Source organism: Aythya ferina (genome assembly GCF_964211825.1).
Source record: "Aythya ferina genome assembly, chromosome: 16".
Taxonomy (NCBI): domain Eukaryota; kingdom Metazoa; phylum Chordata; class Aves; order Anseriformes; family Anatidae; genus Aythya; species Aythya ferina.
Genome location: NC_140315.1, coordinates 5,001 through 20,016, shown reverse-complemented (window position 1 = coordinate 20,016; position 15,016 = coordinate 5,001). Strand labels below are relative to the sequence as shown.

At 49.2% G+C, this 15,016-nt stretch overlaps 1 protein-coding gene and 3 long non-coding RNA genes across 7 annotated transcripts; all 4 read left to right on the top strand.

Annotated features, from left to right (window-relative positions):
- Positions 1-1,313: 1,313 nt before the first annotated feature.
- Positions 1,314-14,651, top strand: LOC311445708 (uncharacterized protein). 4 transcript variants are annotated; one of them, XM_084538060.1, is made up of 8 exons: positions 1,314-1,366; positions 12,138-12,199; positions 12,473-12,533; positions 12,694-12,744; positions 12,876-12,952; positions 13,196-13,236; positions 13,499-13,552; positions 13,627-14,651. In XM_084538060.1, exons 4-8 carry the CDS (start codon positions 12,706-12,708, stop codon positions 13,677-13,679), a joined length of 264 nt encoding a protein of 87 aa, XP_084394186.1. In that variant the 5' UTR covers positions 1,314-1,366; positions 12,138-12,199; positions 12,473-12,533; positions 12,694-12,705; the 3' UTR covers positions 13,680-14,651. The 4 variants fall into 4 exon arrangements, with proteins under 4 accessions (XP_084394186.1, XP_084394188.1, XP_084394189.1 ...); XM_084538062.1 differs by lacking the exons at positions 1,314-1,366; positions 12,138-12,199 and adding exons at positions 8,151-8,269; positions 11,914-12,022; XM_084538061.1 differs by lacking the exons at positions 1,314-1,366; positions 12,138-12,199 and adding exons at positions 11,671-11,694; positions 11,914-12,022.
- LOC311445709 lies at positions 3,289-4,721 on the top strand. The gene is made up of 3 exons (XR_014698593.1): positions 3,289-3,349; positions 3,612-3,665; positions 3,766-4,721. It is a non-coding gene; the product is annotated as an uncharacterized lncRNA (long non-coding RNA).
- On the top strand, positions 5,037-5,847 carry LOC311445710. The gene is made up of 4 exons (XR_014698594.1): positions 5,037-5,068; positions 5,196-5,243; positions 5,345-5,411; positions 5,498-5,847. It is a non-coding gene; the product is annotated as an uncharacterized lncRNA (long non-coding RNA).
- LOC311445492 lies at positions 8,992-11,231 on the top strand. Its single transcript, XR_014698443.1, has 2 exons — positions 8,992-9,659; positions 9,928-11,231. It is a non-coding gene; the product is annotated as an uncharacterized lncRNA (long non-coding RNA).
- Positions 14,652-15,016: the final 365 nt, after the last annotated feature.

Here is a 15,016-nt window from a genome sequence, read left to right as displayed (position 1 = left end):
GAAATGCTGTGTCTGTGTTTTGGTTGGGGTTGCACCTTGGTGAGTGTAGGGATGGGTTTTAAGTGGGTGCAGCGGAGGGCCTGGCCCCAGTGTCCTGTAGTGTGTTTTAACACATCAGCATAACCTTTTGGTTCTCAGATAGCCTACTGAAGTAAGTGATTTCTCCTGCGAGTGGAATGGAATTGAATTCTTCTTTTGGCATGTAATCTGTTCTGCTCCTAGATTTTTCTTTGTAAATGAAAGATTGAGGTAATTCCAGGTGGAAAAAAAAAAAAAAAGAGTTACTTGCTTGTTTGTATTTTCCTTTCAATATTCAAAGCTGCAGCAAAGCATGGGGATTTTTGTTTCTAGAAACACCCCAGTTCTCTTGTCTGCACTCTGCATGCTGTTGAGCTAAGCCATATAAAGAAGTTAATAAAACCACAGCTGCTGCTCCTCCTCCTCTTTCTGCTTTTTTGTGCTTTCCCCCTGCACTTTCCCAGGTGATTGGCTTCAGGTTCCAGGTGGGACCTAATGGTAACTGAGTTGCAGGTATGCCATCAGAGAGCTCCTTCTGCCTGGGCTGCACTTTGGGGTAAGTGCTTTGGTTTTCCTTCAGTTGTTTGGAGGGTTCGTTAGGTGGGTCAGTCTATGGACTGATGTGTTTTCAAGTAGAAACCAGTACTCCTATCTTTTTGAGGTGGCAACTGGCAGGATCTGTCATTGTAAAGCAATCTAGTAGTAGGTGCCTGTATTGCATGCAGCTCTTCCTCAGGTGAGTAATTGTTATAGCAGTGTTACGGATAGTATGGTGATGTTACTTTGTGTGTTTGCTTTGTGGTTCTGGGTCCCTTATGATTTTTGCAGAATTATGGGGTTTTCTGTGAGTCTTTGCCTTTATGTCAAATCTTATCAAAGTCACAACCTTGGTGGCAAAGTGATGGAGCATGGTTTAGGAGAAATGTATCATTGAAGCTCCCTGTGTGAGCGTGTATCTGAAAATGGCAGCAGTGGGCATGTAAGGGGTATTCTGTTTCAGGTTTAGGGACAGTTTATTGTATTTCTGGAGCTTTTGCCTGTGTGTTTGCTGTCTGTCGAGTCGTTAGACCATAAAGCCTTCTAGGCTTTATGTGCATGGAATTCACATATTTGAGGTATGTTTATGAGGGGTTGCCAGGTACGTTGTTTTAGGGAAACCGTGGGGTACGGTTTCTTGACCGCATAAGTGCAGTACTGCCAAGAGACTGAGCAGGGTCACCTTCTTCATCACTGAAGAATAAGTCTGTTCGGGCCCTTTTCGGCGCGGCGCCGCCCGGGCCCATTACTCAGGTGGTGCTACTGAGCAGGTGAGGTAAAGGAACCGGGAACAGAGAAGTATTGCACAATGGTATGTTGCATTAGTTGTAGTGTGCGTTGTGCAGGACATGGGTATTAGGGCTTGCATGGTAGTGAATGCTGGTTCTCTGTGTTTACAGATGGGGATGAGCCTGTGTAAACTAATTCCAGTTCAAAAAGTTTCAGTTATTAGCGTGGTGATATTGTCAATTCAATATTAAAACCTGCAGAATAAGCCAAAGGCGATTTTTGCTTCTAGAATCACTGCAAATATTTGGTCTGCTCTCTGCATGCTTTTGAGATAAAGTTTATTTTAAAAAAGAAACAAAAAGAAAAACAGCTACTTCTCTTGCTCTATTTCTACTTTCTTGTGCTTTGCCCCTCCCCTTTCCCAGGTGATTGGGTTTGGGTGCTGGGCGGGGCCAAAAGGTATATGAGCCCCAGACAGTGCATCAGAGAGCTCCTTCTGCCTGGGCTGCTCTTTGGGGGCAGCGCTTTGTGTTTCCTTCAGTCAGTTGCAGGGTTCTCTAGGCAGGCTGGAGTCTATGGATTTCTGGATTTCTAAGTGGTTGGAATTCTAGATCTCTAAGTACTTGAAATAGAGGGATATTTAGTAGAGGCTGCTGGCTCACTTTTTTTTAGGATGGCCGCATAATCTCCTGTTTTTGAGATATATTTTAATCTCTACATGTTTAAAACCACTTGTTTTAGTCTCCTGGAGAGTTACACCAGCTTGATTACATGCTACATGTGGCTTGGCAGCGTAGATGCAGCATTACCAAGAGACTGAGCAGGGTTGTATCAGAGTCACCTTTTTCATCTGCAAAGGGTAAGTCTGTGATTACTCCTGCCGGGGTTGCTGTGTGTGCATGTCTTTTTGGCGTTTGTGGAGTTGTGGTTTTTTTGTTTGTTTGTGTGTGTGTATGTTCTAAGTTTCTGGTTTTCTGAGGGGTAAACAGTTAGTGTGCTGAACGTGGTAGGCAGGTGGAGGTTGGGAGCTGCTCAGGACTGGTAGGTTTGGTTTCTAGGAGTATGCGGCATCCATCCTGTGCGATGTGACTGATTGTTGGGCGGGAACGTTCCAGCTTGTGTGTCCTAAGCAATGTAGCTTGTGTGGCCCGGGCAGAATCTGCTGTGGCGCTGTGAGCGAAGAATCTGAGTTAGAGCTGTTGAGCAACTGAAGTACAGGAGCTGGGAAGAGAGAGGTATTGCAGCAGGTACGCTGTGGTTGTGAGGTGCCTCAGAGTGTGCTTTTCTCTCGTCTCCACAGGTGCTTTGTGCAGTCGTGGACAGGGAAGGGAAATCCTCATGTCACGAAGCACTGAGGGAAGGTGAGTGTTGTCAGCCTGGTCATCCCTTATCCGAAGCGAAGGGAAGACGCTCAGGTGTTTCCCTGTGAGGGTCCGAGGTGAGGCTGTGTGGGATAGAGGAGCAGTGTGGCAGGTGGTTGCTTGCAAGCACAGTGGTCATTGTGTCCTTTTGTGTTCCCAGGTGGCGTGGGTGATGCTGGCCGCTCCTTTCAAGCTTGGACCTAATTTGCAGGTACAGAGGCAAGTGGCCTGCTGTTTTGAAAGGATAAAACTAAAGATGGGGTCCCTTTTGTTGTTGAGGGATGGGTGCTACTGCTGTCAGCTGAATGTTTATCTTCTGCCTGTGTTTTTCCTTTTGTTCAGGCTGAAACGCAGTGCGCAGTGCAGGACGTCTTGACCCGAGCTGCCTCTGCAGTGACTCTGGTGCGTGATGAGCAGAGGTAACTGTTGTTTTTGGGGCGCGGTTGTCACTGCAGTTATTTTCGTACATCCAATAGAGTAAAATTCCAGTTTGTCTTTTAGAGGTGCTATAAGTGGGTAAAGAGAACAGATGGAAGTGTGTGCCACGTGGGGTAGGCAAGCGGCTGAGGTACAGGAGGGGATGAGAGTATGTGATTTTTTATTTTTTTTTCTGGGGATGAAATGGAATTAATTTTGTTGGTGTATAATGTGTTCTGCTCCTAGATTTTTCTTTCAATGTGAAGAAAAGTTTGAGCTAATTCCAGGTAAGAAAGTTCCAGTTACTTGCTGGGTCGTATTGTCCTTTTAATATTCAAAGCTGCAGCAAAAGCATGGGGATTGTTGCTTCTAGAAACACCCCAGTTTTCTTGTTTGCACTCTGCATGCTGTTGAGCTAAAGCAGACCAAAAAAAATAAATAAATAAAGGAAACACACACACACACAAAAAACCAACAATAACAAAAAAAAACCACCATTGGGTGACGTGTTGTGAACGCAACGATCATTTAATCCCTTTGTTTTCCCAGGTGGTGTGGATGATACTGGTTGCACTGTTGGAGCTTGGATTTGGAGAGGAACAGGTGAGCGTAGTTGTATGTTGCATCAGCAGTAGTCAGCATTGTGGAGAAGGTGGGCATCATGACCGGCATGCTAGTGAATGCTGGTACTCTGTTTTTGCAGCTGATGATGAGCCTGGCAATTGCCTAAGATGACGACCAGTGCCTGTGCATTTCTTGAGGCGGAGGGAATTTACCATGCAGCAACCTGAGAGCTAAGTTGGGGGGCACCTGGTATTTGCATATCTGGGGTGGCTAATGGGAGCTGGGAGTCAGAGCAGCGTGGAGCCAGCTGGCTGAAAATACTTGGTGCCACTGCGAGGGTGGTTCAGGCTGGGTCACGTTCAGGCTGCTTGTGGCTGGGTCACCAGGCTGATAGAAGCAGCGGGATTATTTTGTAGCGTGAGTGCGTGCGCCAGGCAGGACAGTTTCCTTCTGTCCGTCTGTCTTGTAGTGTTGCTTCTGCAGCGTCTGTTCTGTGCTTCTCGGGTCTTGATATCCTCCTAGCTTTTGACACTGGACTGACCAGACAGGGGACTTGGTAGCGGTGCTGAAGGGCCTCAGTGCTTGTTTTGTCATCGTGGCTCTGATCCGAGCACTTCTTGTCTTGCAGTCGCTGCTTGAAATGCAGTTCTGTTTCAGGTCTCGTGCATCGTATTCTGTTTGAGATCGCGTCTGTTTCCATCCTCACTCTTGCAGAAGTCATCTGGGCCGCATCAGAAGCTCTTGTTGGGAATTGATTTCCTAAGCGTCGTCTTATGGGGTTTTCAGTCCCCATCCTTCTGGTCTGTTGTCTTGAAGGCAGGCTTTTTCGGCCTCCATCATCCCAGTTCTGGCAGTTGCTTCCAGTCGCGTGTCGTGACATTTGAGTCTCCTCTAGGGTCTGGTGCAGAGCACCTGTTCTGACTTGCTGTTGCCATAGGGCTTCCCTCCGGGGGTCTCTTTTTCTTGCGCCTTGTGTTGTGTGTTTTGTTTGTAGTGTTTGTGGCGTGGCTGTGTGTGTATGTGTTTGGTCTGGAGCTGTCCTGCCTGGCAGTTAGTGATGACAGCTAATGTGGCAGTGCATGGGTGTACTAATACATTGTCGGGAGTGTTTTGGCAAAGGCATCCGGTCTACCTCTGGGCACGTACTGAAGGGCAGCTGGCAAAGTCATCTCTGTGGTGTTTGGCAGATGTGGGGGGGGGGGGGGGGAGAGTATATCTGCTTGTGAGCAGCTGTTTGCATAGTGCTTGAACGATGTGCTTGAGGAGGTCTGTTGAATCTTGAAAGCTTACAGATAAGGGGTTTTGAAACTTTTATTTTTATTTCTATCCTGTCCCCCAGTACAGCGTAAAACTTAGGAGGAACCTGTCATAGAAAAGAGCTCCTTCTGGAACTGTCCAGCACTTGGTAGGCAGCTCGGTGACTGGCTTGATCTACTTCTGAGGTGCTGAGGCAAGGGGCTTCTGTTTAGAAATTATAATATTGTAAATGGGGTTCCTTGTGTTGTTGAGGGATGGGTGCTAATGCTGGCCGCTGAATGATTATCTTGTGACTGTTCTCATTTGTTTAAGGTGAAACAGTGTACAACGCGGGACTTGAGCATAGCTGCTTTTGGCAAGGTGAGCGATGAACAGATGTAGCAGGTACTTTAGGGGTGCAGTTGTCACTGCAGTTACTTAACTGCACAAAGTACAGTAAAAATCCTGTTTATATTTCAGAGGTGTGTTGTAGCTGGCCTAAGAGAGCAGATGGAAGCACCTGCCTCTAGGGCAGGTGAGGGAGCAGAGGTAAGGGAGCAGATGAGAGTAACTGTCCTATCTGTGCTGTGTCTTTGGATGCTGCTTCAGCCTATGCTTTTCTTTTTCTTTTGCAGGTGTGTTGCACAGGCTGAGTGGGGCCAAGCTGCACTCTGAAGAGCAGCACGAGAAGGGCGGGCTGTTTGTGAGCTGGATTGGAGCAGAACTGCCAAGTAGCACGAGGTGACTGCGAAGGGTATCCATCTTGCTTTGCAGGTGCCATGGCAGGCTCTCCACAGAAGCGGTTGAGGATTTGAGAAGAGGTTGCAGATCATCGAGGAGTGATACCTGCAGGGACGGCTTGAAAACGGTATGGCTGCTTTCTCTTCTGTTTATCAGGTGTCCCAGGCAATGTGGGCTGTGATGTTAGTATTTAGAATCGGAACAAAGCAGGTGCTGATGGCAGTCTTCTTTGGTAGGCAAAGAGGTGCCCGAAGCCCTGTCCTGTGTAGCTTGAGCATGCCTCCCTGAGGATGAGGTGTCCTTTCTATCAGATCCCAAAACTGTGTTGAAGCTGAAATGCTGTGTCTGTGTTTTGGTTGGGGTTGCACCTTGGTGAGTGTAGGGATGGGTTTTAAGTGGGTGCAGCGGAGGGCCTGGCCCCAGTGTCCTGTAGTGTGTTTTGACCCATCAGCATAGCCTTTTAGTTCTTAGCCTACTGAAGTAAGTGATTTTTCCTGTGAGTGGAGTGGAATTTACTTTTTTTTTGGTGTGTAATCAGTTCTGCTCCTAGATTTTTCTTTCTGTATAAATAAAAGTTTGAGCTAATTCCAGCAGGAAAAGCTTCAGTTACTTGCTTGGTGGTAATGTCTTTCTAACATTCAAAGCTGCAGCGAAAGCATGGGGATTGTTGCTTCTAGAAACACCCCAGTTCGCCTGTCTGCCCTCTGCATGCTGTTGAGCTAAGCCTTATAAATAAGTAAATAAACCACAGCTGCTGCTCCTCCTCTTTCTGCTTTTTTTGTGCTTTCCCCCTGCACTTTCCCATGTGATTGGCTTCAGGTTCCAGGTGGGACCTAATGGTAACTGAGTTGCAGGTATGCCATCAGAGAGCTCCTTCTGCCTGGGCTGCTCTTTGGGGGTAAGTGCTTTGTTTTTCCTTCAGTCAGTTGCAGGGTTCTTTAGGTGGGTCAGAGTCTATGGACTAATGCATTTTCAAGTAGAAACCGGTACGCATATCTTTTTGAGGTGGTAACTGGCAGGATCTGTCATAGTAAAGCAATCTAGTAGTAGGTGCCTGTATTGCACGCAGCTCTTCCTCAGGTGAGTAATTGTTATAGCAGTGTTACGGATAGTATGGCGATGTTACTTTGTGTGTTTGCTTTGTGGTTCTGGGTTCCCTTATGATTTTTTCAGAATTACAGGGCTTTTTGTGAGTCTTTGCCTTTATGTCAAATCTTATCAAAGTCACAACCTTGGTGGCAAAGTGATGGAGCATGGTTTAGGAGAAATGTATCATGGAGGCTCCTTGTGTGAGCATGTATCTGAAAATGGCAGCAGTGGGCATGTAAGGGGTATTCTGTTTCAGGTTTAGGGACAGTTTATTGTATTTCTGGAGCTTTTGCCTGTGTGTTTGCTGTCTGTCGAGTCGTTAGACCATAAAGCCTTCTAGGCTTTATGTGCATGGAATTCACATATTTGAGGTATGTTTATGAGGGGTTGCCAGGTACGTTGTTTTAGGGAAACCGTGGGGTACGGTTTCTTGACCGCATAAGTGCAGTACTGCCAAGAGACTGAGCAGGGTCACCTTCTTCATCGCTGAAGAATAAGTCTGTTTGGGCCCATTTCGGCGCGGCGCCGCCCGGGCCCATTTCGGCGCGGCGCCGCCCGGGCCCATTTCGGCGCGGCGCCGCCCGGGCCCATTTCGGCGCGGCGCCGCCCGGGCCCATTTCGGCGCGGCGCCGCCCGGGCCCATTTCGGCGCGGCGCCGCCCGGGCCCATTTCGGCGCGGCGCCGCCCGGGCCCATTTCGGCGCGGCGCCGCCCGGGCCCATTTCGGCGCGGCGCCGCCCGGGCCCATTTCGGCGCGGCGCCGCCCGGGCCCATTTCGGCGCGGCGCCGCCCGGGCCCATTTCGGCGCGGCGCCGCCCGGGCCCATTTCGGCGCGGCGCCGCCCGGGCCCATTTCGGCGCGGCGCCGCCCGGGCCCATTTCGGCGCGGCGCCGCCCGGGCCCATTTCGGCGCGGCGCCGCCCGGGCCCATTTCGGCGCGGCGCCGCCCGGGCCCATTTCGGCGCGGCGCCGCCCGGGCCCATTTCGGCGCGGCGCCGCCCGGGCCCATTTCGGCGCGGCGCCGCCCGGGCCCATTTCGGCGCGGCGCCGCCCGGGCCCATTTCGGCGCGGCGCCGCCCGGGCCCATTTCGGCGCGGCGCCGCCCGGGCCCATTTCGGCGCGGCGCCGCCCGGGCCCATTTCGGCGCGGCGCCGCCCGGGCCCATTTCGGCGCGGCGCCGCCCGGGCCCATTTCGGCGCGGCGCCGCCCGGGCCCATTTCGGCGCGGCGCCGCCCGGGCCCATTTCGGCGCGGCGCCGCCCGGGCCCATTTCGGCGCGGCGCCGCCCGGGCCCATTTCGGCGCGGCGCCGCCCGGGCCCATTTCGGCGCGGCGCCGCCCGGGCCCATTTCGGCGCGGCGCCGCCCGGGCCCATTTCGGCGCGGCGCCGCCCGGGCCCATTTCGGCGCGGCGCCGCCCGGGCCCATTTCGGCGCGGCGCCGCCCGGGCCCATTTCGGCGCGGCGCCGCCCGGGCCCATTTCGGCGCGGCGCCGCCCGGGCCCATTTCGGCGCGGCGCCGCCCGGGCCCATTTCGGCGCGGCGCCGCCCGGGCCCATTTCTCAGGTGGAGCTACTGAGCAGGTGAGATAAAGGAGTTGGGAACAGAGAGGTATTGCACAACTGTATGTTGCATCAGTAGTAGCGAGTGTTGTGCAGGAGGTGGGTATTAGATCTGGTGTAGAGGGATGGTTAACTGAGATAGGTCACGTAGACATAAAACAGCTGAATCTTCACGAGTTGGACAGACATCGCACACAACTTGTCTGAGCCAATCAGACACAAGGACACAATATCCGTTGGCGGTTTGGGAAAGTACCGACTGTGTTATTTCGGTCGAAAGGATGAGGAAGAAGCTGATAAGATAAGGACGTAGGGGGACCAATCATGAGCTTAACTTTTGTAATATGTATGAGCTAATTATATGTTAAGGAATAAAAGGCGTCTGAGCTATCCAATAAATCGAAGCTTGCTGATCACTCATATTGAGTGTCCCTGTCTTCTGTCGACAACAAATGGCGCCCGAACAGGGACCCCACTGGCGGTGAACCTGCGAGCCACGGATCGACGGAATAAGGGAAGGAAACAAGTCCTGCAATGCAGCTCAGGAGGTGGAAGGGACGAAAATGCTGAATCCTCGCACCCGGGAGCACCTATAGAGGGTCCCGCCGGCCATGCGTCGCTGAGGTCTTGTAAAGGCTGCAACAGCGCTGACGTAAACAAAGGTATGGAGAGACAAGCGACGTATGATCTGCTCAAGTGCTTTTTAGAAAAGTAGAGCACGTAGGGTATAGACTGTAAAAAGGAATTGCGGAGGGATGCGGAAAAAGGAATTGCGGAGGGACGCGGGAAATTGAAGTAATCGCGGTGCGATGCGGGACATCCGAGATCGAGTTGCTACAGTAGACCAGAGGCATCAGTGGACAACGGCAGCTGACCCTCACTGTGTGGTGAGTCGGCACAGAGCAGAGGGGTGGACATCAGGACCCTGCAGACTGTCAGATGTAACCATGGAAGCAGCGGCGGCTGTGCTGCTTCTCTCTGGCATTCATTTTATAAGAGGTTTATCTTGCAATGCAAAAAAGACTATTCGTCCCCAGATCGGTGTTATAACTGTGTTTCTGGATAAGATTCCGTGGGGTTGCCACATTCTATGGATTAGTAATGACGACTTAGCTCTATTGCGGGGCAGGAGTGCAGAGATGCAGATTACACTGCCAAATGACCACCGGCAGACTTGAGGAGACACTGCTCGGCTGCGGGGATCGGCTGCAGCGTGGACGCCCCTGGGTGCACCCTGAGCGTTTTTGCTTGGAGGGGACTCCACTCTCAGCTGCTCACCACAGGAGCAAAGATCTCCTGAAGCTGCAGACAAACAGTATGTTTTCAGCTGCTGGAGGAATACTAACTGAAGTGTTAATAATTGTATGTGTTATTCTTAAATGTCCAGGTATTTTGTGTTGAAAGTATTTGTGTAAGGGTAAGGTTTTAAAACAAAGTGTTGCAAGTCACTTCACGAGGAACACAATGAGAGACAATACTTGTTTGTTGGGTTATGATTCTAAATTATATTGGCCGCACGTATTGTTTGCTTATCATTCTAAATTATATTCTCGTGGTATGATTGAGGTTGTGGTATGATTGAGATTGAGATGTGCCAGAGGCCTCTGGGTGTGCAATTGTGCTGTGTGTGTGCGAGTGTGCTATGTACTGTGTTAGTGAGAGCGTGCTTATTGCCATAGTGCAGGTTGCCATAGTGCAGGCTGAAATCATAGGAAATTAGTGCCGGCAAAAAAATCATAGGAAAATGAAGGATGACGTAGCCCTAGATTCATTACAGTGCCTTTTAGAAAAATGGGGAGTCGATTGTAAGCAACTAGCAGGACTAGTTGCGATCGGTCGAGCAAAATCATATTTCACAAGTATGGAGTCAAGGACTGGGGGCTTTGGGAGCTGAAGCAAAATCTAATAACAATCCGATGTGGAATAATGACACTGCAAAGGCTCTGCCACCTGGCATGTTTTTGATTTGCGGGGATCGTGCATGGCAAGGAATACCTGCCAACGCGTTTGGGGGTCCATGTTATCTAGGGCGACTCACATTGTTCGCCCCGGACTTATACAGTCTCTGGAACCAGAGCTTGTCGCAGAGATCCAAACGAGCTCTTAAGACTTTAGGTTCTGACTGTGATGATGGTGTAGAATTATGGGGCGCTGCTGAGAGAATATTTGCTTCATTAGTTCCAGCAGTGGGAACTGCACATGCTTTGGCTAGCATTAATAAGCTTGCTTGTTGGGCTGTTAAGCAATCAAATGTAACAACTGAAATTATTACTGAAATGGCACAAGATATGGATAGTCTTAGGCATGTTGTGTTACAAAATAGGGCTGCAATTGATTTTTTGCTTTTAGCGCAAGGACATGGATGTGAAGATTTTGAAGGAATGTGTTGTTTCAATCTTTCAGATCATGGTCAATCGATTCATGACCAGTTGAAATGGTTGATGCAGCACACAAAGAAAATTACAGTACAACCTAGTTGGCTTGACAATTGGTTGCAGTCCATCTTTGGGGGTCTGTCTAACTGGTTAGTGAGTCTAATCAAAGAGGGATTTCGCTTTCTGCTTATAGTTATATTGATAAAAATAGCTGCGCGAATAATTTTTGGTTGCTTAACTAAGAAGCTTGAACAAGTCACAGAAAAGGTATTAGTAGTCCAAAATAAAAACGGGGGAATTGTAGAGGGATGGTTAACTGAGATAGGTCACGTAGACATAAAACAGCTGAATCTTTACAAGTTGGACAAACATCGCACACAACTTGTCTGAGCCAATCAGACACAAGGACACAATATCCGTTGGCGGTTTGGGAAAGTACCGACTGTGTTATTTCGGTCGAAAGGATGAGGAAGAAGCTGATAAGATAAGGACGTAGGGGGACCAATCATGAGCTTAACTTTTGTAATATGTATGAGCTAATTATATGTTAAGGAATAAAAGGCGTCTGAGCTATCCAATAAATCGAAGCTTGCTGATCATATCACTCATATTGAGTGTCCCTGTCTTCCTTCCGTCGACAACACTCTGGCATGCTAGTGATTGCTGGTTCTCTGTTTTTGCAAGTGATAATGAACGTGTCTGACGTAATTCCATTTGAAAAAGTTCCAGTTACTTGACTGGTCTGGTCGTGTTGTTATTTCAATATTAAAAGCTGTAGCAAAAGCATGGGGATTGTTGCTTCTAGAAACACCCCAGGTCTCTTGTCTGTTCTCTGCATGATGTTCAGGTAAAGCAGATTTAAAAAAAAAAAAAAAAAAAAAAACAAATAAACAAACAAAACAAAACAAACAAAAAAAACAGCTACTGCTCCTCCTGCTCTGCTCCTACTTCCTTGTGCTTTGTCCCTCCCCTTTTCCAGGTGATAGGGTTTGGATATTGGGCGGGGCCAAATGGTATATGAGCCCCAGGCATGGCATCAGAGAGCTCCTTCTGCCTGGGCTGCTCTTTGGGGTAAGTGTTTTGTTTTCCTTCAGTCAGTTGCAGGGTTCTCTAGGCAGGCTGGAGTCTATGGATTTCTGGATTTCTAAGTGCTTGGAATTCACTTAACAGAGGAATATTTAGTAGAGGTTGCTGGCTCTTTTTTTTTTTTTTTTGATGGTGGGATGCTCTTCTTTTTTTGAGCTATATTTTAATCTCTAGATGTACAAACCTACTTGTGTAATTTTCCAGGGGACTAAAACCAGCTTCATTTCATGCTACATGTGGCTTGGCAGTTTAGATGCAGCATTACCAAGAGCCTGAGCAGGGTTGTATCAGTCTGCTCTTTCCTCTGCAAAGGGTAAGTCTGTGATTACCTCTGCAGGGGCTGCTGTGCGTGCACGTCTTTTTGGCATTTATGGATCTCAGTGTTTTTTTTTTGTGTGTGTGTATATTCTAAGCTTTTATTTTTTGAGGGGCAAATAGTGTGTGTGCTGAGCGTGGTTGGCAGGAGGAGGTGGGGAGCTGCTCAGGACTGGTAGGTTTGGTTTCTCAGAGTGTGCGGCAGCCTTCCTATGCGACGCGACTGATTATTGGGTGGGAATGTTCCAGTTTGTGTGTCTTAGCCATTGTAGCTTGTGTAGTGTGTGTTGTGTGGCCCAGGCAGAGTTTGCTGTGGCACTGTGAGCGAAGAATCTGAGTTAGAGCTGGTGAGCAGCTGAAGTACAGGAGCTGGGAAGAGAGAGGTATTGCAGCAGGTACGCTGTGGTTGTGAGGTGCCTCAGAGTGTGCTTTTCTCTCGTCTCCACAGGTGCTTTGTGCAGTCGTGGACAGGGAAGGGAAATCCTCATGTCACGAAGCACTGAGGGAAGGTGAGTGTTGTCAGCCTGGTCATCCCTTATCCGAAGCGAAGGGAAGACGCTCAGGTGTTTCCCTGTGAGGGTCCGAGGTGAGGCTGTGTGGGATAGAGGAGCAGTGTGGCAGGTGGTTGCTTGCAAGCACAGTGGTCATTGTGTCCTTTTGTGTTCCCAGGTGGCGTGGGTGATGCTGGCCGCTCCTTTCAAGCTTGGACCTAATTTGCAGGTACAGAGGCAAGTGGCCTGCTGTTTTGAAAGGATAAAACTAAAGATGGGGTCCCTTTTGTTGTTGAGGGATGGGTGCTACTGCTGTCAGCTGAATGTTTATCTTCTGCCTGTGTTTTTCCTTTTGTTCAGGCTGAAACGCAGTGCGCAGTGCAGGACGTCTTGACCCGAGCTGCCTCTGCAGTGACTCTGGTGCGTGATGAGCAGAGGTAACTGTTGTTTTTGGGGCGCGGTTGTCACTGCAGTTATTTTCGTACATCCAATAGAGTAAAATTCCAGTTTGTCTTTTAGAGGTGCTATAAGTGGGTAAAGAGAACAGATGGAAGTGTGTGCCACGTGGGGTAGGCAAGCGGCTGAGGTACAGGAGGGGATGAGAGTATGTGATTTTTTTTTTTTTTTCTGGGGATGAAATGGAATTAATTTTGTTGGTGTATAATGTGTTCTGCTCCTAGATTTTTCTTTCAATGTGAAGAAAAGTTTGAGCTAATTCCAGGTAAGAAAGTTCCAGTTACTTGCTGGGTCGTATTGTCCTTTTAATATTCAAAGCTGCAGCAAAAGCATGGGGATTGTTGCTTCTAGAAACACCCCAGTTTTCTTGTTTGCACTCTGCATGCTGTTGAGCTAAAGCAGACCAAAAAAAATAAATAAATAAAGGAAACACACACACACACAAAAAACCAACAATAACAAAAAAAAACCACCATTGGGTGACGTGTTGTGAACGCAACGATCATTTAATCCCTTTGTTTTCCCAGGTGGTGTGGATGATACTGGTTGCACTGTTGGAGCTTGGATTTGGAGAGGAACAGGTGAGCGTAGTTGTATGTTGCATCAGCAGTAGTCAGCATTGTGGAGAAGGTGGGCATCATGACCGGCATGCTAGTGAATGCTGGTACTCTGTTTTTGCAGCTGATGATGAGCCTGGCAATTGACTAAGATGACAATCAGTGCCTGTGCGTTTCTTGAAGCGGAGGGACTTTACCATTCAGCAACCTGAGAGCTAAGCTGGGGGGCACCTGGTATTTGCATATCTGGGGTGGCTAATGGGAGCTGGGAGTCAGAGCAGCATGGAGCCAGCTGGCTGACTAGACTTGGTTCCACGGTGAGGGTGGTTCAGGCTGGGTCACGTTCAGGCTGCTTGTGGCTGGGTCACCAGGCTAATAGAAGAAGCGGGATTATTTTGTAGCGTGAGTGCGTGCGCCAGGCAGGACAGTTTCCTTCTGTTTGTCTGTCTTGTGTTGCTTCTGCGATGTCTGTTCTGTGCTTCTCGGGTCTTGATATCCTCCTAGCTTTTGACACTGGACTGACCAGACAGGGGACTTGGTAGCGGTGCTGAAGGGCCTCAATGCATGTTTTGTCATCATGACTCTGATCTGAGCACTTCTTGTGTTGCAGTCACTGCTTAAAGAGCAGGTCTGTTTCAGGTCTCGTGCATCATATTCGGTTTGAGATCGCGTCTGTTTCCATCCTCACTCTTGCAGAAGTCATCTGGGCCGCATCAGGAGCTCTTGTTGGGAATTGATTTCCTAAGCGTCGTCTTATGGGGTTTTCAGTCCCCATCCTTCTGGTCTGTTGTCTTGAAGGCAGGCTTTTTCGGCCTCCATCATCCCAGTTCTGGCAGTTGCTTCCAGTCGCGTGTCGTGACATTTGAGTCTCCTCTAGGGTCTGGTGCAGAGCACCTGTTCTGACTTGCTGTTGCCATAGGGCTTCCCTCCGGGGGTCTCTTTTTCTTGCGCCTTGTGTTGTGTGTTTTGTTTGTAGTGTTTGTGGCGTGGCTGTGTGTGTATGTGTTTGGTCTGGAGCTGTCCTGCCTGGCAGTTAGTGATTAATGTGGCAGTGCATGGGTGTACTAATACATTGTCTGGACTGTTTTGGCAAAGGCATCCGGTCTGCCTCTGTGCACGTACTGAAGGGCAGCAGGCACAGTCATCTCAGTGTTGTTTGTCAGATGTGGGGGGGGGGAGAGTATATCTGCTTGTGAGCAGCTGCTCGTATAAGTGCTTGAACGGTGTGCTTGAGGAGGTCTGTTGAATCTTGAAAGGTTACAGATATGGGGCTTTATATATGTCGGGTTAGGGTTAGGGTTAGGGTTAGATCCGTTAGGGTTAGGGTTAGATCCGTTAGGGTTAGGGTTAGGGTTAGATCCGTTAGGGTTAGGGTTAGGGTTAGATCCGTTAGGGTTAGGGTTAGATCCGTTAGGGTTGGGGTTGGGGTTAGGGTTAGGGTTAGATCCGTTAGGGTTAGGGTTAGGGTTAGATCCGTTAGGGTTAGGG

Bases quoted from the DNA above. Each gene is read 5' to 3' on its own strand.
- LOC311445708 (XM_084538060.1), top strand. From the start codon at position 12,706: ATGCTGGCCGCTCCTTTCAAGCTTGGACCTAATTTGCAG. The intron at 12,745-12,875 runs GTACAGAGGCAA...CCTTTTGTTCAG, and splicing joins AGCTTGGACCTAATTTGCAG to GCTGAAACGCAGTGCGCAGT. The intron at 12,953-13,195 runs GTAACTGTTGTT...TTCTGCTCCTAG, and splicing joins CTGGTGCGTGATGAGCAGAG to ATTTTTCTTTCAATGTGAAG.